The sequence below is a fragment of the Rhipicephalus sanguineus genome, chromosome 10 (assembly GCF_013339695.2).
Source record: "Rhipicephalus sanguineus isolate Rsan-2018 chromosome 10, BIME_Rsan_1.4, whole genome shotgun sequence".
In the NCBI taxonomy this organism is placed as follows: Eukaryota; Metazoa; Arthropoda; class Arachnida; order Ixodida; family Ixodidae; genus Rhipicephalus; species Rhipicephalus sanguineus.
Window position 1 is genome coordinate 83,449,226 of NC_051185.1, and position 26,066 is coordinate 83,475,291.

The window sequence follows — 26,066 nt, forward strand, 5'->3', positions numbered from 1 at the left end:
CTCTTAGGTGAGCAGAGGGGGCAGCCGCCTCCCCCCTTCCCGTCGCACGCCTATGGTAATAATTTCGTTACAGTATTGTGTTCGATAATAAAGAAACAAAAAACTTCTGTTGGTTGAATTTGCAACCTCTCGATCTTGCAGAGGACCTAGAAGTCGCACGGTCGACTTCCGGTTCGAAAAAACCTTTATTTCTCCCCCGTGTGGTCCATTACTAGGAAGGCGTCGAAGAGTCGCTGAAGGTTCTCCTCCGAAAGCCCCCTCGTTTGTTGGCCAGCCTCGTGATTAACTTTGTCATGGAATCGGCTTTGGTTGCGACGTACTCTAAGGTGTAGGCGTTACTGACGCGTCCTCCTCCAGGAACATGCCGAAGACCCTGACTCTCTGTACGACCGGGATAAAGGATCTGTTGGCTGTTGTGATTTTATATATATCAGGAAATGTCCCTTTCTTTGCTGCGATTGTGGCTCGGTATAGTAGCAGTTCTGATCTCTTAGCCGACAGGCAGAGTCCTATCTTGTTGAGAAAATCCTGAACGACTCTGATCGCTGTCTGTAGTTGCTCTTCGACCTGCCCGTCTGCACCAGACTGTGATGTCGTCGGCGTAGAAAGCGTGACCGAGACCTTCAATCTCGGCCAGGTTGCGGGAGAGAGCTCTCATGGATAAGCTTGTAGCGGCATCTTCATCACCGCTTACGATCATCATCACCATTTTACCACATACGCGCCGCGCCTCTCGCGCAGCTAATGCTCAGAGCTCGAGGCGCGAGCAGGAGAGCTCGAGGCGCGAGCAGTCAGGAACGAGCTCACGCTCCTGGTTTCCCCTCCAACGCGAGCGGCACCACCCGGCCCGCAGCCCTCCCATGACGGCGAGCTACCTTCCCCGGCCATGTCTCTTTCTCGATCTCGTCCGGCCACTAGCGCAGCAGTTCCTGCGCCCGACCACCCACCCGACGAGGTTCCGAACGTTGCTGCTGCCTTCGACCAGTCCGCCACGAGGTGCGTTCCTTCGCCACCCTCGGCCGACGGTCCAGCAGGCATGCCCGCCATCCGCCCGTCTGCTCCAACCTCGACGGCTCACGACACCTCGGAGCCATCCGACTCCACGACCGCTACCTTGCAGCACGCCCTGAAGTCGGACACGGACATGGCACCGTCCGCTATTCGCTCCTCAACTGTGGAGGATTCGCCATCCTCGTCCATCGATCATCACGTTTCAACAACCTCGACACTATGTGCCTCTTGCCAGCAGCGACCAGCATTGACCTCGCAGTCCACCGCAGCTGAAGTTCGAGCACCGAACCAACACCTACCGAACTTGCGAGACGCTGCTACAATGACGGAAGCGTCTGAGGGCGAATTGCGTGGTTCGCCGATGGCAGAGCAGCCCGCACATGCCGCGCCTGTCGCAAAGGCAGGCATCCTACACGCCGACCTACGCAGCAGCCCTCGTGTGCCGCCAAACCCAGGTGCTTCAACGGGCACAGGCGCACTGTCGGACCCGCCGACAGAGCCCACGCCTGCGGTTTTCCACGACATCCCTCTTCCAGAGTTCTTAACGGGGGACGCGAACCAGCAGCGGTGCACCTTGAATGCAGGCATGCTCTTCGACACGGCGCAAGCGTCTTCTACCGCTGCCCGACGCGCTTACCTACCACGTGGCGTACACCTATTCACTACTCGCATTGCGCATGGCATGGTTCTGCAACCACGACGTTCCCGCGTCCGTCGACTTGTATACCCGTGCCAGCACGTCCGCCGCAATGCAAAGCTGAGGTCGGCGTTGCGCCGCCACCGACATCCGCGTCAACGCTGTGCCCGCACAGGAAAGACCGATCGCAGCAGCTACTCGTCGATGGTTGCTCGTCGTGGCTTCACTGTGCCATTTCGCATTGTTTCGCGCACATCGCCCACACCGGCCCATGTGCACCCGCCCTCAACTCCATCTGCAGGTACCTCTGCCAGCCGCGCTGACTCGCGCTACCGAATGGCACCATCAAGTCGTCGTGGGACCCGCCTGGCCACGACCCCAGCGTACTTTCGCCTAGTTCCCCGCCCTCTACGCTTCTCCCAGAGCCGCCCGCCAGAGACCCAAGGGTTCCCGATAGTCCTTCACTGTTGACGACCTGGACTGCCCACGGACATTCTGTCTCGCGTCACCAGCCTTGTATATACGCCCCCATAGTTTTTCATTTCGGCTTCATTTCTGCGGGGGGGAGTAATCTGTAGCGGCATCTTCATCACCGCTCACGATCATCATCACCATTTTACCACATACGCGCCGCGCCTCTCGCGCAGCTAATGCTCAGAGCTCGAGGCGCGAGCAGGAGAGCTCGAGGCGCGAGCAGTCAGGAACGAGCTCACGCTCCTGGCTGTCAGGACGCCGGCAGCCGCTGTCGCTCTGCTTACAAGGGCCTTCTAATAAAGTGGCGAGACTTCGGCACGGCCACGTCGGCCGCCTTCACGTCTCTCTCTCGCTACAAGCTGAACAAGGACGGGGAGAGGACTGCCCCTTGCGGGGTGCCTTTGGGTCCGATATCGAATGTTCTCGAGCCCAGAGCTCCTAGGCGAATGGTGGCTTTTCTCTCCTTAAGAAAGGAGCTGACGTGCTTGTAGAAATGTTCTCCTGGGCCCTCTTCCTTAATGGAATCGAGTACACCAGAGCGTTTATCTCGACGAAGACCTTTTCCAGGTCCAGTGTCAGAATGGCTCTGGTGTCTCTGGAGGCCTTGGCAATCATCTTGTGTTTTAGAAGCAGCATTACGTCCTTTGTGGGCATGGATGGCCTGAATCCACTTTGATTAAATGGAAGGAGATTCCTGTCCTCTGCGAATTGAGTGGCCCTATTGAGAATGACGTGCTCGGCGGCCTTCCCTACACACGAAGTGGCTGAAATCGGCCGGAGCGAGCAGAGCTCCAAGGGCTGGTCTGGCGTGGTATCATTGGTTGGTCGGGATGGTCTGTCGTGGTATCCCTGCTGACCGAGTTGCCAATTCTGGTGGGGTATTTTGGTTCGGTGAACAAGGTCAAGGTGAGACCGCAAGCTGCGATCTGTGCCGCGAGGGCTTTACCCTTGCCGGGAAGCGAAATCTCGCTAGTGAATGAGACGGCGATGCAAACGAGGCCCGATTACGCTATCGCGTTCTAGTCTTGAAGCTCAAGTGTACTCCAAGTTTTGTTATCGCCGATTTCGCCATCATAGCACCATTACATGTAGCAATTACTAAGGTTAGTTTCACTTTCGCGTTTTCCGCCGAAACTGCAACACGTGAATGTCATCGTGACATTGTGGGTTTCGATGTCGTCATTTGTATTTCGGCTACATTGGCGCAATAAGATTTCCTGAATCTTTCTATGGTCCTGCGGTGCAAGAATAACCCGCTAGTATTACTGACATCACCACTATCAGGCGCTAACAGGCCGAACGAAGATCGAACAGAAGAGGAACTATTACAAGACCAGTGGGAGGAGACTCTTCTGATGACGCGAGACCCTGGAAGCCAGCTATATGACTGGTGGACATGGCTCGGGCGGCAGCAGCCATGAACCATGGCAACCTGGAGTGAACAGACCACTCACCTTCGGGCTCAAGCGTGGTCGCACAATGACGTTTATTTCTCTGTGTCTTCCTGTGTTATCTGAATTTTAATGCAATGTAATTAACGTTTACCAATTAAAAAATGTAGTCCCTTGCATGCGCCGGAAAAATATACGGGGTGTTTATGCAAATGTGCCTTAAAGGCTTTCGCCCTAATAAACCTGTCGACTGCTGTTTGTCAGCACTGCACAACGCAACACAAACGCTCTCGTATGCACTGATAACTGAACTGAGTAGGTAAACATTTAAATAATGTGGCATCGTCTTGTTATGACGTGGCAGATGGCATTATTTTTTGAACAAGCAATACGCTTTAGTCTGTTAATTTTTTCTAGTAGTCACAATAAACATGAGCGTTAACACGTATAGACACCATAGTAACCGTAATTTGGGTTATAAACTTCATTATTCAGCATAGCAAGCGTGTTACACGAACAAGAATGTAGTGTAACACTGATTACTCGAGGCGTTTTCTTTGACACAATTACGAGGTTTTTGCACACGAGTTCTGCACCAACCCGCAAGGTGGCGGAAAGGTTATGAGCGGGAAAGCTGACAACCAGCTGTTTTTCTCTTTTACATATTCCTCAAAAAGAAGACTTAATAGCTGCCGAAAAATTATAAATGCCGGAAAATTCGTTCCCCGGACCAGGACGAATTTGTCGACAACTATGAAGCCTTCTTTCTGGGAAATCCGTATAGATTTCTTAGAAGCCTTGCGTTACAAACAGGTGGTTGTCAACTTTCTCTTTCATAACAATTACAAGGTGCCGATGTTGTTTTCGTATGAAAAAAAATTGTGTTTTCATTGTGTCTGAACAGGCATCTGAAAAACGTTGCTCTGCTGGGAAAGGCCGTCTACAGGGACCTGCCCATCTCAAGTCAACGAATGAAGAGCGCTCCGCTCGCCAGAGACGTGTGCGCACGCCTGACGCGCGTGCAAATGTGAGTACGTTTACGGTTCAATTACTCTTCTATAGTCGAGTCGTCAGAAGTCTGCAGCATTCTCTCCTCAAAGGCTGCTGCACGCCTCTAAGTCTGCACCAATGGGCGTGCACTCTAGACCGACGTCATGAGCCTGACGACCTCACCTTCGGAGATCATTGCGGAGTGCATGAGCGGGACTATTCCGTTAGTAAGGGAGAGACGATCCTCGGCCGCGCTTAGGTCATCTGGGCGGAGTCTCTCCGGACTTCTGTGCCCGAGTATAGTTACCCACTTGATCCAATAGCAAAGCAGGATTTATGTAACGGCAGAAGCAGTAGTTTAACAATAATTATGCTAATGTTCACGTGATTCACTCCTAAACAAAGTATGTGCTCCTCTATAAAAGCACAATGCATAAGATATTAAACGCAATGCTTGCTCTGTGAATTACAGAAGGTTAAGAATTTTACCTCTGAAAAGGTCAAACTGTCCACCCTTTCCGAGACCAGAGGCCCGACATGCGAAAACAGAAAGGTGCAGGACATTAAGACGGCTAGCGACACCGCCTGCAGCTTGTTAGTCGCGTTCGGTCATTTATCACTTAAGGTGTTTTGTGTGAAGGAACACAGACGAGACAACGAGAGGACGAGCGCTTATTCTCAACTGAACATTTAGTAAAAGAACATCGTACGCATGTGCGTCTTGGTCTACGTTCCTTCGAGCTGAAAATCTTTATGTTGCCGACCTCACTCGCCCAATTTTGAATTCTGTTACACTGTATTTGTCATGTAGATGATCAAGAATTTGGTTGTGCTATTGAAGAAGGGTTTATTTACCGCAAACTGTGCAAAGGTATACCTGAATATTTAACTTGGAATTTTTTACAGTGAAGGTTTGCGTGCCACTACAAATGCAGTAGGACGTCCGTTCCGAATTTACACGAAAGTTGATTAACAAAACCACTAAAGCTAGCACAAAGAAATTTAAAAGGGATGTTAGATGCGTTAAGGGTGATGTGTGTGTGTGTGTGCAATGAACAGCCTGTGGCAGATGGAAGGCTGTTCACAAAACGTCGCTCTAACATGTCCTGACTTTAAAAAAAAGGAAAAGGTCAGTCTAAAAGCTCTCACTACGTGGCATTCTCAGGTACACACAACACCAGTGTAACGCCACCTTCTTTTTCAAAGTAGGCTTCCTTTCGTGCAGTCACTTTTCTTTTTTTAAAAAACAAGAGCTTTGTCCGTCAACTGAACCATTTGCTGCCTTACTTTTTTTTCTTTCTTATTACCACAGCACGAAAAGGCTGACAAGGTGGCGGCTCTTCTACGCCGTCATGCGAACCGTTTGGGACGACCTCTTCTGGACTATGTTGACCACGCTCACCTACTACGCCAACGTGCTGGGAAAGGTGCCGCTTCTCGAGTAAGGCCGGTCAGGAATGTCGTCAATTTGAGCCCGTATAGAACGCCGGTCGTTCCTATCTCCAGCCCAGGTAGCGAAGACACGCTTACAACGCGGTCACCGGAGGCGTGTAGCTCCGAAGGGTATTCCCACGACTGAGTATGAGCTTGGCGGACAGGCTTTCTTAGATCCTATATTTACCAGATATCTCGCTTTTTGAAACGCGTGCAAACGGTTACGTAACTCCTATCTCACTTGTTCCGCAGAACGCTGGTCGGAGACCAATATCCAAACTACTTCTGTGCTATAAATCAGCGCATTGGTACCTACGTCATAGAGCAGGTAGCGCAAAAAATACGGGGACACAAGCCAGGAAGGAACATAAACACGAGACTAGCGCTACCTGAAGAATCCAAGGGGGCTTGTGTTGTTGAATGCGTGAATGTGGTTTCAAGATTCCGTCTTCAGTCATCGCGCGCTGGGAACAATGATGTCTTAGTGGGAAAAATAAAAATAGCGCTCGTCTCGTGTTTATGTTCTTGGCTCGTGTCCCCGTATTTTTTGCGGGGACACGATAGCCAATCAAATAGCCAATCACGGTCTGCCAAAGAGACCACAAAGTGATTATCACTACCATTACTCTAAAGCAATGATAAAACATACCCCCCCCCCCCCCCCATCAGCATGTGTGGTGTTTGATACAGCTTCGCTGAACATTCAATTTCGAGGGGCGGGATGGCGGCCAACTTGTTTTTGTGTGTGACCGCTTGAAATAATACTCATTAATTTATTCTGTTATGGAAAGATGAAACAACCAGGCTTATTTTGCGTGCTACATTTATATGGCTGTCAGTGTTTCGTTTTTCGGCCGAAACTGCGACTTTTCCTTAAAATTACGAAATAAGTACGTATTAACGCGAAACCCAGGCGTCTGGTAGATGGCGGCGAAGAGGTGACGGTTACCACGTGGCTCTTCGTGTCAGCTTGCATCGCGGACGCTCTGCTGGCCTGCTACCAGATGCACACCTGCTTTCGCCTTGGAAACCGTGTCCGTTGTCTTCTACTGGGCGCCATCTTCAGAAAGGTTTGTGTTCGCTCGCACTTATTGCTAAGGATCAACCTTGCAGAACTATTTCTTTTAGAGTTTGAAATCCTGCCTTTATATAAATGCTTACTGGTCAAACGTACATATTCGCGTTGCGTGGACAGTCCGAAACAGGGTCGCCAGGTTTAGATACTTTACGCCAATTTGGCTACTTTTTTTAGGCCAGTGGCGGCAGAAAAAACGCCTTGACTACTTGACTAGTTTTTCGCTACTTTCGTGCTACCTCGATTTGAGCCAAAATTTCAATATCTTCTCACGTAGCTGCCGCTGGCGATCGAGTATGCGGTGTCAAATATGGTGGTGAAGGCGCGTTTCAAACTTCCAAAATTGAATTTGGCTCTTTTACAAATGAAATTAAATCAGAATATATAAAAGACATACAATAATTAGTGTGCGATTGCGCATGCAAACCAGACAGCTGCATTGGACTGACCAGATCAATTTAGAATAGGTGCGCTAGATTTCAATACATTTTATTTATTACTTTACGAGTGTGTTTGCAAAAGTGGAGATTAGAATGGTATTCATTTAGTAGCTTGAATAAAATTACACACCACATCAAATGCATTCCTGTGACAATATTCCAGAACCGTAGCACCAAAACTGAGTACGATTTCTCAAGTTTAGCCCTAACCTGGAAGCGGAAGTGGAAGCGGAGTCTTTTTCTGAGTAATGAGTATCGGCGACATGATATAACAATAATGCTAAATGGCGTCTATTTCATCACAGAATTGATATAGGCGTGACATCACCAGCCAAGCCCTATGTAAATAAAGGTTTAACGGGGTTAACAGCTCGGACATTGTCATCGCGCGGTAAACGATATCGAAGTGACTACAATTTATGCTCCGATCACAACAACTGTTATTTTAAGCATAATGCATTACTAATTTTCATCGTCGCCATAGGGCTGGTAGTTCTAGTCCTTTTAAGAAAAGTAACGCAAGACGTGTGAAGAGAGTGCCATTTCTGCATCAGCGCAAGAAACCTCGTCATCCTGCACGAAATGATTGCTAAAATCAACAATTTATGATTTAATCTCAGCAGTTATGATTTGGAAGTGCTCTTTCAGTACTTACATTTACACCAAAGAGGCTCTTCCATTTAGTCATTTCAATACAAACGTCGCAGTTGTTTTCACACACGTGTGGCTCCTTTTGGCTACTTTTATGGCCCTTGGCTCAAGTTGGCTACTTTTTGGCTAATTTTTGTAATTTCTTGGCTACTTTTTGTCTTTTCGACCTGCAACCCTGGTTCGTAAGATTACTTATGTACAGGGAGGATGGAAAGAAATGCGAAAAGCGCGGCGCGCTGTTTTCGTCACGCTCTGACCTTGGTGGCAACAAAAAGATGTCAGAATGGTTCTTGATGGTATCATGGATGACTCTAGTGGCTCTTTATTACCATCCAGGCTGCAACCGCTAGAAAAGAAATGCTAAACAACAGAGAACGTAGATGCCATTCTGTTCGCGTTTATTTCTATCCCCACTGTAGAATGATGATCTAGCGCGCTATGTCAGAAGAGTAATATCAACATGACCCAGCTGTACGACCCTGGCATGAGACACCGACTTGCGCCACCTGTCGTGAACTTTACCCAGGCATGCCACAAATCTGGGAGCCTCAAGCGGTCGGGACTGCGTAGTGACTGGCATGAAAATTCGATCGAGATAGTGGAGTCAAGGTGACTATAATCACAGAACATTACTGGACTTGCTGCACGCTGCAAGGCTGCATTCCTACGTATAAATTGTTTTTTTTTTTTTACTATGTCTTAGGCTCCGTGGTCTAAGGGCAGCCTTCGTTGAAATTAAAATTGAAAAAGATATATCGAATTCTGCCGTAGCTCATATGGTAGAGCACAGTGGCGTAGCCGGGGGGGGGGGGGGGGGGCACACCGGGCCGTGCCCCCCCCCCGAATTTTTTTTGCCATGGCATACAGAGCTGAAAATGACACTCGATCACATCTGCCTGCCCGACCCCCACTTCAGATCAAGGAGGTGTCCCCCCCCCCCCCCCCCCCGAAAAAAATTTCTGGCTACGCCCCTGGTAGAGCATCGCACGCGTGGTGCGCAAGTCACTGCATGGTTCGGCCCCCACTGGCGGTAAACTGTTTCTTCGACAACTTCAGTTTTGACTATATTTCATAATTACTGCTCTTCAATAAAGTACTAAAAAAATTCTCCGTATGCTTTCCTTCGCTTCCTTATCTGTTGGGTTCATGCGGGTGTGTCTAACAAAAAACGCAGTGGGCCCCAATCTATGGACCTTACTTAGTTCAAACATTACACACATATGTCACATGTGACCGGATCCTGTACATGGTCTTCATCGCAGATGGTGCGGCTGTCGCCCCGCGCCCTTTCTCGCAACTCTTCGGGCTACGTGCTCGCCCTGCTGGGAGGAGACTGCCTGCAGATCTGCATCGCCTGCACCCAGTTCCCGCTTCCGATGACCGGCGCCTTCCTCCTGCCCATCATCATCTACCTCATCGGCCTGCGAGTGGGAGCAGCGGCGGCACTCTTCACGGCTCTGTGGCCCGCTGTGGCCCTTATGCTCATCTGGCCGTCCACTGTGCTGCAGGACCAACTGTGGGTGAGCGGACGCACGAATGCGCTGCACATGTCTGGGCTTTGCTTGGGCCCATGTATCCGCCCTATAACTATTCATTCGTGGTTTTTCTCATAAACAGTACACATCCCCACTGAAACGTTCCGTATGCATTTCCCATAGTTCCATATATTACCGTACAATTCTTACGGAAACATAAGGAAAATATATGAAAAACATACGGGCTTTATATGGATTTCGTAAGAAAACATATGTGCATAATGTAATGGCGTACGGAATGCTTCAGTAGGGATATAGTTGCCTAGACGACTGGCGTAAAGGCTACCAAAAGCCTGGCGCAGCGCTCACGTCACAGTCCCCCGTTCCCCGCCTACACACATCTCAGCATTGATTTAAAACCATGCCAAAATTTTCCGGATAGTCAGCGGATAGGTTAGAAAAAAAAACACGTGGCGACAACAGATGCAAGAAGGCAACCAAAAATAAAGGAGCACTACATAAAACTATGTAGTGCAAAGAAAAGAATGGTGAAACATAAGTGACACATATATGACAGGAGATGCGATAAACGTGGTGCGAATGAAGTTAGCTTTGGGTTGTTGAAATGACATTCGCAATGCTTTTCTGCCAATATTTCTGTTGCGTTTTAATTCTTGAGGTTGCCGGGAAGAATGCGCCCTTTGTCTTCCTCTTGGATATTCATGCGTACTCATCTCCCCACCATACTATAGCCTAACAAATAGCCTGAAATTAGGCCATTCAAGGGTCGTTTTATTACATGCGTGATTATCTGCCACGCGTGTGATGAAACGCCATGTTATGGTCTCGATACCCACTGCCGTAACACATTATAGTGAGGCACAATATTCTGCGTGCAGATAAAAGCTTTTGCCTTTCAATTCCTACGTGATCAAGGGACGCTTATGAACTCCGTTACATAATTTTGGTGCCTGCATATTTTCCGTCCTTTTTTTTGGGGGGGGGGGGGGGTGCTGTACATTTGAACCTCGTTATAACGAACACTGATATAGCGAATTATCGCTCTAAGCAAACTAAATACGAACCATTGTTGGTCACGATTAATTTCAGTGATATTTATTCTGTTTATAACGAAACCGAAAACGCGAGACACGCAGCGATATCAGCTGTAACGAAGAAATATTTGATTCTTCCGAGGCTCAAAACTGCAGAGGTAGCATATAACGCAAAATAAATATTAGGAAACAATTCACAACCACATTTTTTTTAAATGTCGTCGTGACATTAAAAGTTTGTGTAAAATGTGGTTAAAAATGTTGCCGAAAATTTTTCAAACTGACTTTGTTCTGTTCCGCCCCAATTAGTTTGAAATGCCGCAAGGAGGCAGGTAAGGATTACCTCGTTTATAGTGCGCTCGAAGCCTATAATAATGCGTTTCGCGTATCTAGGGTATTTGCGCAAGCCAGATTACCGATTTGTTAGAGCCAAATTTTACATCTACGGTTACTATGAAAATCGGATACGACGAACTAACTTATGACCCCGATACTACTCTGCAATAACGAGGTTTGACTATATACCTTTTTGCTGCACCTGCTGCTGGTGACAGTTGCATTTAGTTCTTTTTCCTTATCATCTATTCGACCGTCTTTACTGAGTGTACAAACGTAGCATGTGCCTTACCAAATGGGCCTTCGTAGAACACTTGCTTAGCACTGATGATACGATGCATACCGAAAAGCGCGATCATCTCTGGCCTGTTCTAGTAAAGCACTTCAAGCCAGAAATCGAACTATGTTCCACCATTGAGCACCGGCACGAAGCAGGAACGCACTCCGGAGCCGCATCGATGCCACACCGTAAGACAAGTTCGCTGCACACAACTGTCGGTGTACACGCGCAGGACAACGTGCTGAGCCTCCGCGACGAACGGCTCAAACAGACATCCGACCTGCTCAGTTCGGTGCGGCTGGTTAAGATGTACGCAGTGGGAGGAGGACCTTCTCGTCAGCCATCAGCCGATTACGAGCCAAGGAAGAAGCGGCCAGCCACAAGGTCAACGTGCTAGACGGACTCATCGACTCCATCTACACTTCTTCGGCCTCACTGGTACGTCTGATGCTGTGCCGTAAGCCGTTCCCGTTATTCCTCGCAGATAGAGAAATTCTCCTGGTCACTCGTGTCACAGAGACTAGATCATTCTAGGCATCGTTCCAGAAGCAATTAGTTGATTGATGTAAATGTGAATCTATGCTTGCTATGTTTTGAAGGGATTACGTCTTATGTTTTGATCGCGTGCCCACGCTCGCTTTATTTCTGTGTATTTGTTGTCTACTTTAATTATTTCAATTTACGTCATAATTACTACACTATACAGTTAAAGACAACTGTAATGAATGAAGGGAATTTCTGAAAGAAATTTATATGTTTGTGAATTTTTGGTGTAATTTTGAGATGTTTGTGCGGACTTGTGAGAACGAGGACGACGGCGACATGAAGGCGAGCCAGGGGCAGGTGGCATGCGCGGCGGCGGCACGAGAAAAGAAAACAAGAGGAAAGAAGACGAGAAAGAAGAGAGGCGCGTGTGGAAACGCGCAGAGGGCTGAGCGAAGCTAGCCGAAGGACACGCCGGACCAGGGCGCTGTCCGAGAAGTTGTCGTGGCCGTGCTCAGCGAGGTCGGGTGCTTGCCTGGTGGTTCGGGCGTTGGCGGTGGCTCCAGCGAGGACGTGCCGGACCAGGGCGCTGTCCGGGGAGCTCCTCCTGCCTGTTCTCGGTGAGGCCTGGGGATCCAAGCTACCTGCCTGAGGCTACCGGTACAGGGCGCGGCTCCTGCTGTGTCGGCGGGCAGGCGTCACGAGTTCCTGAACACCGTCGCCACCTGGGACGGCGCAAGGCCGTGATCAAACGGGAGGCCTTCCGGAGGCCTTGTCTTCTGCTATAAGGCACACGGGACGCGTCACCTGCGTGCCTGGGCTTGCGTTCAACGACACTCGTCGCCGCATGTGGACTGACCCTCCAACATCGACAAGTCGTGAGATGTTTTTTCTGTACCCTCGATCGGACATTCCGCGGTTAGGACGTTCATATTAATTTATGTGTGTTCATCTCTGTGCTTGTTCTCCGTGATCGTCCCTAGCATACCTTGTCCCTATAAATGTTGATCCAAACTCATTCGTGCGTATTCTCTTGTCGCCTGTTCCGTTGAGCCACGCACTCGCAAACGTGACGAACCACCACTCGGTCCTTACAATTTTCTGGCGTCCGCGAGACAGGACCAAGCTCTTCCGTACACCTTAGAGCCTCACGTTGCTTGTGTGTGGTGGGCGGCAATGGACGAAAAGAGAACGCTCGTTGAGTTAGGGAAGGAGATGGGACTCACGGGAGAGGCCTTGCAGGCATGGGTTAGCGCAGAGCAGAAGGACATGAGGGATCAGCGAGCTAAGGAGCGCGAAGAAGCGAGGGTAGCGGCGCAGGAGGAACACGCGCGAGAGTTAGCGCGTATGGAGGCGGAACGGAACGGGCGCTCCTCGAAGAGCGAAGGCGTGTCTTGGAGGCAGAGCGTTCGAGTCCGAGAGTCGTAGGCAATGAAACAGTTGGTGGTCAGGGTTTTCGCAGCCCCCACAAGATGATTCCTCCCTATAACGAGGGTAGGGATGAACTAGATGCCTATATACAACGGTTTGAGAGAGTGGCGACTAGTCAAGGTTGGCCACAAGACAAGTGGGCCATGTCGTTGAGTCTTTGTCTGACGGGCGAAGCACTAACGGCAGTAGGTCGGATGTCCGCGGAAGACGCTACCAATTACGCCAAGCTCAAGCAGACCTTGCTGCAGCGGTTCCGCTACACGGAAGAAGGATACCGTGTAAAGTTCCGGGATGCGAAGCCTGAAAACGCTGAGACAGCACGACAGTTTGCCGGTCGTCTTCTAGGCTATTTTGACCATTGGCAAGAGTTAGCCAAGACACCGAAGACGTATGAAGCGCTGCGAGACAAGATCGTGTCGGAGCAGTTTCTAGGCAGCTGCGAGGAAAAGTTGGCGATCTTTCTGAAGGAAAGAGCGTGTCATAACCTAGATACACTGGCCACGACAGCCGACCAGTACTTGGAAGCTCAAGGCATCCTTAATCTTGCTAAAGGCAAAGAAACCAGAGAAGAGAAGGGAAAGCCACCTGGCCATTATAAAGCAGCTGCGACGACAAAGAGCAAAGGAAAGCCTCTCTGCTTTCTTTGCAAAAAGCCGGGACATAAAGCTTCCGACTGCTGGACTAGATCTAGAGCACCGAAGTCATCACCATGCTGGAAGTGCAATAAGCCTGGTCATAGCGCCGACACGTGCTCTATTGGCTCTGGGAGACATGGTGAAGCTTCATGCGCTGTTGTAAGACAGGAAGAATTGCAGGATGAGCAGGAAAAACAACGGAAGCCTGCCCAAACCAGTGCATGCAAAAGTCATGGTATGCTGGACGTTGCCCAGAGCTGTACAACGTGCTGTGGAGCGCTGGAAAAGATGCCGACGGTAATTGGTCGTCTTGAGGGAACCTTGGTGACGATCTTGCGAGACACCGGCTGCAACACGGTTGTAATGAAACGGTCCCTCGTTCCCGACTCCAAGCTGACTGGTAATAACCGCGTTATACGCCTACTCGACCGGTCTGAAAAGAGTTTGCCGGAGGCCGAAGTATTTATTGATTCCCCGTTCTTCAGAGGAGTTGCGGTCGCCGTTTGCATGGAGAACCCTTTGTACGAGGTCATCCTTGGCAACATCGAAGGTGCTGTCCCAATGGTGGATCATGATTCCAAGCAAGCAAATTCATCGAAAGAGGAAGCCAAGGATACAGAGAAAAAGCGTGAAGTACAGAGTGGGGAAGTGACGGCCGCTGCAGGAAAGACGGGAAAGCTGCAAAAATTACCTGCACCGCAAGTTGACCCCTTAAACGTCAGCCCGGAAGAACTTCGGCAATTGCAGAGCACGGATCAGACACTGGAGGCTTGTTTCCAGGCATTGGACCAAACGACAACGTCCAAGAAACGAGCTACTACCAAGTTCGTGCTGGTCCATGGCATCCTTTTCCGGCATTACCAGACTGCGGAACAGCGACACTTCGAACAACTGGTGGTTCCGAAGAAGCTACGCGCCACAGTAATGAAGATGGCACACGAGGGATTGCTCGTTGGACATCAGGGCAAAAGAGGACAGTAGATCGTGTCCTTGAGGAGTTTTATTGGCCTGGAGTACAAGCGGATGTCACACGCTTTGTAAAATCGTGTGACATATGTCAGAGAACAGTACCAAAGCACCTCGTGGGTCGTGTGCCTTTGAGGAATATGCCCCTAATCGAGACTCCATTCCACCGAGTCGCGATTGATATTATCGGTCCTCTGTCCCCAACTTCTGAAAAAGGGAATAGATACGTTTTAACGATGATAGACCTTGCCACGCGCTACCAGATGCGGTAGCCTTGCCCAGTATTGAAATGGAGCGAGTAGCGGAAGCGCTATTGCAAATGTTCGCTCGCATTGGGCTCCCACGGGAAATAGTAAGTGACCGTGGCAAGCCTTTCGCGTCTGGCCTTATCCAAGAACTGAGACGACTACTGCCAGGTCGACAACTGCCCACAATGCCTTATCACAGCATGGTGAACGGGCTTGTTGAAAACGTCAATGGGACCCTCAAACGGATGATTCGGCGAATGTGTCAGGAGTGCCCTAAACAATGGGACAGGTACTTGGCTCCACTACTGTTCGCTTATCGCGAGGTCCCGCAAGCAAGCCTTAGTTGTTCGCCATTTGATCTCCTTTACGGACGATTCGTGCGTGGCCCAATGTCCATACTTAAGGAATTGTGGGCAGGCGAAAACGTCGATTGTGAGATCAAGACCGCGTACAGAGATGTCATCGAGCTAAAAGAGAGGTTGCACAACACCTGCAAGATAGCTCAAGAAGAGGTCCAGAAGGCAAAAGCTTCACAAGAGAAGCCTGATGACAGGAAGAAAAGACTTCGAGAGCTCTCTGCAGGCGATAGAGTGTTGCTGCTCCTTCCATCGGCCAAGAATAAGCTAATCCTCACGTGGAAAGGTCCCTTTACAGTCCTAGAGAAACGTAGCGAGAATGATTATCTATTAGACCTAGGTTCGCGAGTTAGCTTATTTCACGCTAACCTCCTCAAAAGATATGAGGAAAATTAAACACAACCCCGTTACCGATAGTGCCTGTTAGAACGAAGGTATGCGGACATTTGCTCAGAACTATCGCAAAACATTTGCGACTTCATGTAAATAGAATTATTGCGTTGTTGGACTTGATGACTGTGGAAAAGTTGTTGTGCCGAACAACTTTCTTGAGTGGGGGGATAATTGTAATGAATGAAGGGAATTTCTGAAAGAAATTTATATGTTTGTGAATTTTTGGTGTAATTTTGAGATGTTTGTGCGGACTTGTGAGAACGAGGACGACGGCGACATGAAGGCGAGCCAGGGGCAGGTGGCATGCGCGGCGGCGGCACGAGAAAAGAAAACAAGAGGAAAGAAGACGAGAAAGAAGAGAGGCGCGTGTGGAACGCGCAGAGGGCTGAGCGAAGCTAGCCGAAGGACACGCCGGACCAGGGCGCTGTCCGAGAAGTTGTCGTGGCCGTGCTCAGCGAGGTCGGGTGCTTGCCTGGTGGTTCGGGCGTTGGCGGTGGCTCCAGCGAGGACGTGCCGGACCAGGGCGCTGTCCGGGGAGCTCCTCCTGCCTGTTCTCGGTGAGGCCTGGGGATCCAAGCTACCTGCCTGAGGCTACCGGTACAGGGCGCGGCTCCTGCTGTGTCGGCGGGCAGGCGTCACGAGTTCCTGAACACCGTCGCCACCTGGGACGGCGCAAGGCCGTGATCAAACGGGAGGCCTTCTGGAGGCCTTGTCTTCCTGCTATAAGGCACACGGGACGCGTCACCTGCGTGCCTGGGCTTGCGTTCAACGACACTCGTCGCCGCATGTGGACTGACCCTCCAACATCGACAAGTCGTGAGATGTTTTTTCTGTACCCTCGATCGGACATTCCGCGGTTAGGACGTTCATATTAATTTATGTGTGTTCATCTCTGTGCTTGTTCTCCGTGATCGTCCCTAGCATACCTTGTCCCTATAAATGTTGATCCAAACTCATTCGTGCGTATTCTCTTGTCGCCTGTTCCGTTGAGCCACGCACTCGCAAACGTGACGAACCACCACTCGGTCCTTACAACAACTATTAATGTTGCCTACGCTTTTCTTGGTCTAATTATCTGTTCAGTTCAATTGTTTGTGTCTACCAAAGAAGCGAGTCCCTCGAAAAAATTTGCCTTCTTTCGTTTATAGATACACGAATGTTTCTTTATCTATTATAGGGCATTAAAAGGATTTCTGTTTACCTGTGTACCTGTGTACTTGGTGATGTTTACTAGGAGTAATTTACGATCCTTTTTTATATATAAGTGTTCATATATACCTGCTGTTTATATTGTGTTGTACATCCAGCGGCAGAAATCACAAAGCTTTCCCTTCGCAAAGCCTTTTTGCGATTAGTCAGTTGTTTTTGCGAGCGAAACGACATTTGTGCTGTCTATCACTCCAACACAGTATGACGTGTGGGAACGGAGCACGTACAAAGGTATGAGCCGTTCACCAATCCTTGTCAAGATAGTGCGCGCGCGACCACGCACGGCCGCTCAAAGTACGCAGTCCTTGCAGGTGACATACAGCCCCCTTCCAATCCGGAACCCCGTAAGCCTTTCAGGTGAAAGAAGACGGTTGGTGTGTTCCCCCCTCCCCCACCCCCTTTCCTGCTTCAGCCGCGATCGTCGGCTGCTCTCGCACGTAGAGCATACGATGAGCGGGATGATATTATGGCGCTTTGACTTTATACGGAAACTCAGGACGACGGCGACGGCAAACTGCGCCTGGGGTGTCATATAATTGCTATCGCAGTAAACAATGGCAACTCTCTCCTTCACGACCAGATGACGATCCTGTTGTTCGCTTCCGTCGCTTTCCTGGGAGACGCGTCCGTCCTTACTCCAGCGGTGTCCTTCTGCTGCCTCTACCTGATCTCGGCAACCGACCTCGTCACCAGTTCAACTGCGCAGCTCCTTCGAAGCCGGAGCGTTGTGAGTCGCTCGAACGCTTTACTACACGATCTAATATTGAGGGGACGAATCTACGAAATTTCGTAAGTTTCCTTTGCAAGTGGCCATTCAGCACAATAATTGCGTCTCCAGCACCACTATCGGTTGAAATGTTCTTGAACAATGCTAGCGTAAGACGCAACGTGAGAGATGAGGGCTAGGCCAGTTGGTACAAATTACTGACTTGGGACATATATAGTTATCACGAAGAAGGACGTCACATCTAATTGGCGGATGAAAGGTTTCTTTGACTTCTCTGTCATCCTTCTTTGCGTTATTTAGCTACGTCTCACGTCAGCACTAGCGTAAGTCATCCGTGTGGATATGGGCTTTGTTTGTCAGCCAATGTGGCTTTATGGGCTGTTTTATCTGGTGTCGTAGCCAAGACACAAAATATGCATTTTCTGAACGACTTCTGTGCGCGCGGGGTTCATATGTATGCGTAAATTTGTCGTAAAAATGCGTGTCCCCCCTGACATCACTGTACAGACCACAAATTGCACAAATGCATTGATTGAATTGAGTTGATTAAATAGAGTTTATTATGCAACAGGGTTGCTAGGATGACCAGGCAAGAAGCTGCATTGAGGAGATTAAGGGGAACCTGGCCGTCTCATACATAGGGCTGCTTCACAGTGGTTAAACATACCTTCTGGCAATTAAACTCAGTGCGTACATTCAGCGTACGCGTCAGTGTACTCGCGTTGTTCTTTCTTTATTTACACGGAAATTTGTACAGAGCACGTGGACTCAAACATTCCTGTGCTCTTGAGTCAGCTAAGTGAAGTCGTACAAAGAGCTCGCAAGACGCGCGTATTTCTCGAAAGACAGGAATTTTTCGCTCCGTTAAAGTTGCGCGTTTCACTTACAGTTGAAACCCGATTTAACGAAGTGATGACCACGCTCGAATTACTCCGTTAAATTGGAGAGGTCGTAAAACCGAGAACGGAAACTTTTGGTTTTTCGAAATATAAACTTGTAATGTATCGACCCCAAAAAGTTACCGCGGCATTGTATTTGCCGCTAACACACATCGCGCGTGTGAAAAGTCCACAAGAGCGACCCAGATGGAGCCTCCCTTGTTACACGGACATGCTCCATGTCCGGTCGATGCAGGCCAGATAGACGGACATGTGAAACAATGACACGATGCCGATATGCAAAGACACGGAGAACGTATGCAGCGATTGTGGGAGCAGGCCGAGCGAAAAGTTGCGACGAGACGATCAGTACTACATGTCGCATAAACCATGAAATAACGATAGCAACCACCCCCACACTCTAAGAAAAGAAAAGTGTCGTTTGACTCTTTTTTGCTACACATGTGACTCTCCCATGTATAACTTTCTTTAGAGAGTTATACATGGGAGAGAACGCGCTCACGTTCCTGGCGGTGTGGATGCCTGCAGCCGCCGCCGCTTCGCTTAACTTTCTAATAAGGTGGCGAAATAACAGCACGGCCACATTGGTCGCCTTCACGCCGTCACACGTCTCGTCTCTCGCTACAAAACCCTATAGGTAGCTGCCGGGGGATGGAAATTTCTTCATCAGATCGAAACCTTCGTAAAATCGGGTTTCGTTAGATCGAGTTTTAACTGTAGTGCATCACAATTTAGGTCAGAAAAAAAGTACTACATACTGCGATTCTATTTCGAAGCTTCATGCCCTGGGCTTCACTGAAAAATTTTGACTCTTCCCAAATCGTGTGTACAGCCAACTTTTTGAGGCGGAAATTACTTACCCATTTGCTACAATTGTATCACGCTACGCGTGTACGTAATGTCGATGTCATACCTCGCACGAATTGTCATTTGCAGTAGATTTTTTTCTTTTCTTCTAAACATAACGGGAAGCTGTCTACGACAACTGCTTGTAAAGGATAAAACAGCCATATCTGCACGGCCGTCATTCATTCTTCTCTCTCATTCTTCCTTCGCTGATTAGGAGTATAGAGCAATGTAGATCATTTCTGTCCTTTCATAAACTTCATCCACATATTGTTGCTGTCATGCAGGTAGGCTTGGCGATGCTCAGGTACTGCGCATTCTTTAGTGAAGAGGAACACCAGGACAGGCCTCCGTGCTTCCTCGAGACCAAAGCCTCCAAAGGTGTGGAAGTGTGCCACCTTTTCGTTTTAAGGAAACAGGTCGATACTGTGTATTAATAACATTGGTTTAAAATTTTAAGTATCCCACTAATAATGTAAACGGGAAGCAGCCACAAGTGTGATACACATAAATGAAGTAATCGTTTACCAAAGGCTAGGCGAAGAATTTTCATAACGTTCACTCACAGATTTCGTTGAACAGTATCAGACATATAACTGAACTTAAAAAAATAGAAGCCCGCTATTGCCAGAGATGTTTAAATATCTAAATATAGCACGTATCAAGACACTATAGCGTGCATCACTAGCGAAATAACCATGTGCAGGTAACCCAAATACTGCAAATAAATTTAACGACTAGCTTGCCACAAAGTTAATTAACACAACACTTTTACAGCGGAAGCTGTTATGAGATCACAACAAGGGCCATTTTTGGCGCCGTAGTTGTCCGCCGCCGGCGCCGGTGTCCGTAACCACTATCGCGCGAAATAAAAAACTGAAATAAGAAAAAATATCCGGAATGGAACGAGGTTCGAACTTGGGCCCTGTGCGCGGGAACCCAGCATTCTACCTTAGAGCCATGCCGGCGCTTGAAAATGCTTTGCAAAAATTACACCATTTCCCGCTAAAGGGGACCATGAGGCGATGCGAAGCCGGAGCACTTGCACGATCGCGTTCCGTTGGCGTTCTTTGGGCATGCTACCGACCTCGCGTCGTGGAACGCGAAGAGGAACGCTACGCGCGTCTTGTCTTCCCTCTAGCCTGGCCGTTAATTCTCACAGGGCGAGCGGGGAACGCAGTCGGCAGGTCTGCGAAAGGGGGCAGCGTAGGAGAGGAGAGAGAGGGGGAGGGGACGCGCGACGCGCATGCGCTGGTGCTCATCACGGCGTTGCGCAGGAGAGAATTTCGGCATGTCTAGCCAGCGTTTCAGAGGAAGAGTGAAAAGGGGGAGGGGAGAGGAGAAGAGGACAGGAGGAGTGGTGAGGGGAAGGGGAGAGGAGGTGTGTGGAGAGGGTATGCGCATGCGCAGTAAGGGTGATCGGCATTGAACTCCGCCATAAGATACTTCGCATCTAAAAGACCCTATGCAGGCTTCATGTCGGAAAGGAACCGCATTAACATATGTAATGTAGTGTGGTAGAAGTGTAAAATAACAACCAGGTGTCATACAACGCGAATCCTGTAACCAGGCATCACACAATTCGAATTGCACAAGGAGTGGGTTGTTGAAATGCTTCCAACCCATTACAAAGGGATCTGCCAATAATTCTTCATCGTCATCAGCCACCGCATTAACATATGTAATGTAGTGTGGTAGAAGTGTAAAATAACAACCAGGTGTCATACAACGCGAATCCTGTAACCAGGCATCACACAATTCGAATTGCACAAGGAGTGGGTTGTTGAAATGCTTCCAACCCATTACAAAGGGATCTGCCAATAATTCTTCATCGTCATCAGCCACAGCATCAACAAAGTGAAGATAATGCGTTACAGGTATTTAGCCGGTACCACGGTTCTCCGCAGAATGACGAAAAATTGCATAGTGGCTGCTTCCCTTCTTCACAAAAATTATGATGATTTATAGCGTAGTGGGTTCCTCGCAAGTGCACTTCTTTTGGTTGCCAAGGAAGCCCATAAGGCTCCCATGATACACTTCCTCAGTGTCTCAATAAAGTTAATTCGCTATCTATCTCTCTTTTTCACGTTAACGAATGTTATAAAACGTGGTGGGAGAGGTAATTAATGACCGGGTGTCACGCCATGCGAATTACGTAACTAATTTGTCTTTTGAAGCTTCCAACCCATTACAAAGGGCTCAGCCATAATTCTTCATCGTCATCAACCGTCGCATCAATAAAGTGCACATAATGCCTTACATATGGTGGCTCGTTTCTCCGCAGAATGTCTAATGATGTCGTGGTGGGTGCTTCTCAACTTCACAAAAAATATGATTTGTGGTGTAGTGGGTACGTTGCTAGAGTACTTGTATTAGTAGCCACAAGAGAGTTTATAACGGGCTCTAGAAATGCCGCTCTTCCAGCTTTCGATGAGACTGTGCTGTGCTTTCCGCGCAGGCCTGGCGTTTTTAGTGTTCTTACAAAGTGTTGCCCATAGTCGGTAAGTTTGTCTTGTGCATTTCTTGGCTGTCTGTTTATATTGTTGCGAATATATTTATAACTTATTTACAGTGTAGGATGGTCCAGCAGTCAAGATGGCGGTTGTTACTTCCAGCACACCGACACGTCGTCTGCCTCTTCTTCGCACACTTCACCATAGTCATAGCTGCAACCCCGCTACATCGACCTCCGGCGGTGAAAGCACCGACTCGGCGCCTGTTAGCAGGTGGTAGGCGAAAGGTACGGCTTCAGGCGAGCGACGTGGACGACGTTTGAAGACGTAGAGGGCGCCGTAAGGTCCAGAGGGGCGATGTCATAGGTAACCTCAGTCACCTGGCGTAGCACACGGTAGGGGCCGGAGTATTTGGGCAGAAGTTTTTCGGCCAGGCCAACATGCCGAGACGGAGACCACAGGAGAACGAGGTCACCCGGATTGAAGCGAACGTTCCGGTGGCAACTGTCGTATCTACGTTTCTGGCTGAGTTGCGAGTCCGAAAGGCGTCGATGGGCGATCTGACGGGCCTTTTCGGCTGTGCTGATAGCGTGGCGAGCATATTCGGTGGAGATGTGGTCAGGGATGGGTACGAGCGTGTCGAACGGCAAGGTCGGTTCTCTTCCATACAAAAGGTAAAAGGGAGAATATCCAGCAGTGTCGTGGCGCGAGCTGTTGTAAGCGAAAGTGACAAAGGGTAGAGCAATGTCCCAGTCGCGATGATCAGTCGAGACATACATGGCGAGCATGTCAGTGATCGTGCGATTCAAACGTTCTGTGAGTCCGTTCGTTTGGGGATGATAGGCCGTTGTAAGCTTGTGCTTGGTTGCACAAGAGCGAAGTAGGTCCTCGATTACCTTGGATAAAAAGTAGCGGCCTCGGTCTGTGATAAGTTGACGAGGAGCGCCGTGATGTAAGATGACGTCATGTATCAAAAAGTCGGCGACGTCTGTAGCGCAGCTGCTCGGGAGAGGTCTCGTAATGGCAAAACGGGTAGAATAATCCGTAGCGACGGCGACCCATCTGTTACCGTTGTGAGAAAGTGGGAGAGGTCCCAGAAGGTCGAGGCCGACACGACAAAAAAGCTCAGCAGGTATGTCTATGGGTTGAAGGAACCCGGCGGGGTGTACAGCTGGCCTTTTCCGGCGTTGGCACGACTCGCAAGAAGCGACATAACGATGTACGGAACGGTAGAGGCCGGGCCAGAAAAAGCGTCGGCGGACACGGTCGTACGTTCTGGCAACACCAAGGTTGCCGGCCGTTGGTACATCATGTAGTTGCTGAAGTACGGTCGAGCGGAGATGAGTGGGTACTACAACTAGTAGTTTCTGTCCCACTGGGCGCATGTTCCGGCGGTATAAGATACCGTCTATGATGACGAACATGCGAAGCGAACTGTCCGTCGAGTCAGTATTCAGGCGGGTGATTAGATCTCGTAGGGACGCGTCACGCTGTTGCTCGTCACCGATGTTGCCGAAAGCAGAGAGCGAGGAGATACAGATGGACGTGTCATCCGTTACGTGGTCTGGATCGTCAACGGGGTACCGAGAAAGGCAGTCGGCGTCTTGATGTAGACGGCCGGACTTGTAGACCACTGTGTACGTGAATTCCTGGAGGCGCAGAGCCCAACGAGCTAGGCGCCCTGTTGGATCTTTGAGTGCTGAAAGCCAGCATAGAGCGTGGTGGTCTGTGGTAACGGTGAAAGGTCGACCATATAAATAGGGGCGGAATTTACCAACTGCCCATACAAGCGCCAGGCACTCGCGCTCAGTAATAGAGTAATTGCGTTCGGCAGGGGAGAGGAGCCGGCTGGCATACGCAAGAACTCTATCATGACCAGATTGACGCTGGGCTAACACAGCGCCAATGCCGTAACCACTAGCGTCTGTGCGGACCTCGGTTTGAGCAGACGGGTCGAAGTGGGCGAGGATCGGCGGTGTGGTGAGCAGCGTAATGAGGCGGGAAAAAGCACTGGCTTGGTCAGGACCCCACCAAAATGGCACATCTTTCTTGAGAAGATCAGTGAGGGGGCGGGCAATATCTGCGAAGTTTCTGACGAATCGTCGGAAATATGAGCATAGGCCCACAAAACTTCGAACGTCTTTGGCACAAGTTGGTACGGGAAAATCGAGGACAGCGCGAACTTTGTCGGGATCGGGTCGGATGCCAGATGAGTCAACGAGATGCCCGAGAATAGCAACTTGGCGATGGCCAAAGTGGCATTTCGATGAATTAAGTTGTAGCCCAGCCGCACGAAACACTGAAAGAATGGACGAAAGTTGGTCGAGGTGAGACTCAAAGGTGGGGGCAAATACAATGACGTCGTCCAGGTAACACAGGCAGATAGACCATTTAAAGCTGCGCAAAGCGTGTCCATCATCCGCTCGAACGTGGCCGGCGCATTGCACAAGCCGAACGGCATGACTCTGAATTGGTAGAGACCGTCAGGCGTTACAAAGGCAGTCTTCTCACGGTCGAGGTCGTCTACGGCGATTTGCCAGTAACCAGAGCGTAGGTCTATCGAAGAAAATAGGTAGCACCATGAAGGCAGTCCAGGGCATCATCGATACGAGGAAGCGGGTAGACATCCTTTTTGGTGATCTTGTTTAAATGCCGATAATCCACGCAGAAACGCCAGGTGTTGTCCTTCTTTTTAACTAAGACTACAGGGGAAGCCCACGGACTCGAAGAAGGCTCAATAATGCCTTTTGTGAGCATCTTGTCGACCTCCTGTTGAATAACTTGGCGCTCTGATGGTGAAACTCGGTAAGGACGCCTGTGAATTGGAGCTGCATCACCGGTATCTATGCGGTGCTTGACTTGCGAGGTTTGACCTAAGGGCCTACCGTCGAAGTCAAATATGTCAGAGTAGATCATAAGGAGATCACTGAGGTCTTTAACTTGAGAGGGCGAAAGTTCTGAGGCAATCATCTTGGTGATGTTGTTGCGCAGTGTAGAAGACGTGACTGCGTCGACTCTATGCGGGTTCGGAGAGACGACAACGGGCAGTTCAGGTGACACCGATGAGATCTGGCACTCGTGCGACGGTGACAGAGTAGCAAGAGCAATGCCTTGTGGTAGGACTTGAGGGCTAAATCCGAAGTTCAGAAGAGGAAGGCACGTCTTGTTCGCTGTAACAGTTACAACTGTGTACGGAGAGGAGACGCTGCGGGCCAGTAGAACACTGGGAGAAGGAGAAACCACGTAATCACCATCCGGTACATTGGGATAGGGTTCAACAGCGACGCAAGTTAGGGCTTGTGGTGGCAGACGAATAGCCTCAGCACACGAAAGTTTGGTCTGAACCACCTCCGACACGTCGGCGGACGCAGGCAAGTCAAGTTGTACAACACCGGCCGAGCAGTCAATGACAGCAGAGTGGTCAGACAAGAAATCGAGTCCGAGGATGACATCATGTGGACAATGAGCGAGAACGTGAAACACAACGGACGTCTGGCGGTCGGAGAACCTCACACGTGCCGTGCACATTCCGAGTACAGCCGGAGTTCCTCCACTAGCGACACGTACAAATAGGGACTCGGGCGGCGTAAGGACCTTATTTAATCGTGCACGGAGATCAGAGCTCATAATAGAAATATGTGCGCCGGTATCAATGAGGGCAGTAACAGGTAGGCCATCCACTTCCACAGCAAGCAGGTTCTGGTCCGTAGTGAGGGTCAGCAGAGGGTTTTCAGGTCGGGGGTCGAATGCAGCGTCACCTCCGGGAGCTGCATTGCTCAGTTTTCCGAGTATGGGCGTCCAGTAGGGCGGGGCGACGGATGGCGACGGGGCTGAGGTGACCGGGAGCGACGATCGCTTGGGGACGGCGAACGGCTGGAGCGTCGGACCGATGTCGCAGGAGCCTCAGCGTATGGTCCACCGTCACGAGCGGGAAACTGCAGGGGCCGGTGGTTGTCGTCACGTCGATAGCCAGAAAACGAGCGAGATGGAAAGGTGCGAGAACGACAGTAGCGAGAAATATGTCCTACACCGTGGCAACGAAAGCAGATCGGCTTGTCGTCCTGCGTTCTCCACTGGGCAGGGTCACGATAGCGGCGAAACATTTCCGGTGCACGAGGAGGCGTTATGGAACTGACACGAGGTTCCGTCAACGAACACACCGGCTGCAGTC

General features: G+C 49.8%; 1 protein-coding gene across 1 annotated transcript in view; it reads left to right on the plus strand.

The window, feature by feature from the left end:
• Positions 1 to 886: 886 nt before the first annotated feature.
• The window catches only part of LOC119406551 (ATP-binding cassette sub-family C member 4), a 79,961-nt gene continuing 54,781 nt past the window's right edge, over positions 887 to 26,066 (plus strand). Inside the window, exons 1-9 of the mRNA XM_049420133.1 lie at positions 887 to 1,614; positions 4,418 to 4,540; positions 5,816 to 5,944; positions 6,190 to 6,265; positions 9,366 to 9,623; positions 10,943 to 10,965; positions 11,567 to 11,687; positions 17,551 to 17,697; positions 19,730 to 19,823. Coding sequence (XP_049276090.1) covers positions 887 to 1,614; positions 4,418 to 4,540; positions 5,816 to 5,944; positions 6,190 to 6,265; positions 9,366 to 9,623; positions 10,943 to 10,965; positions 11,567 to 11,687; positions 17,551 to 17,697; positions 19,730 to 19,823 — 1,699 coding nt within the window. The remainder of the gene's footprint in view (positions 1,615 to 4,417; positions 4,541 to 5,815; positions 5,945 to 6,189; positions 6,266 to 9,365; positions 9,624 to 10,942; positions 10,966 to 11,566; positions 11,688 to 17,550; positions 17,698 to 19,729; positions 19,824 to 26,066) is intronic.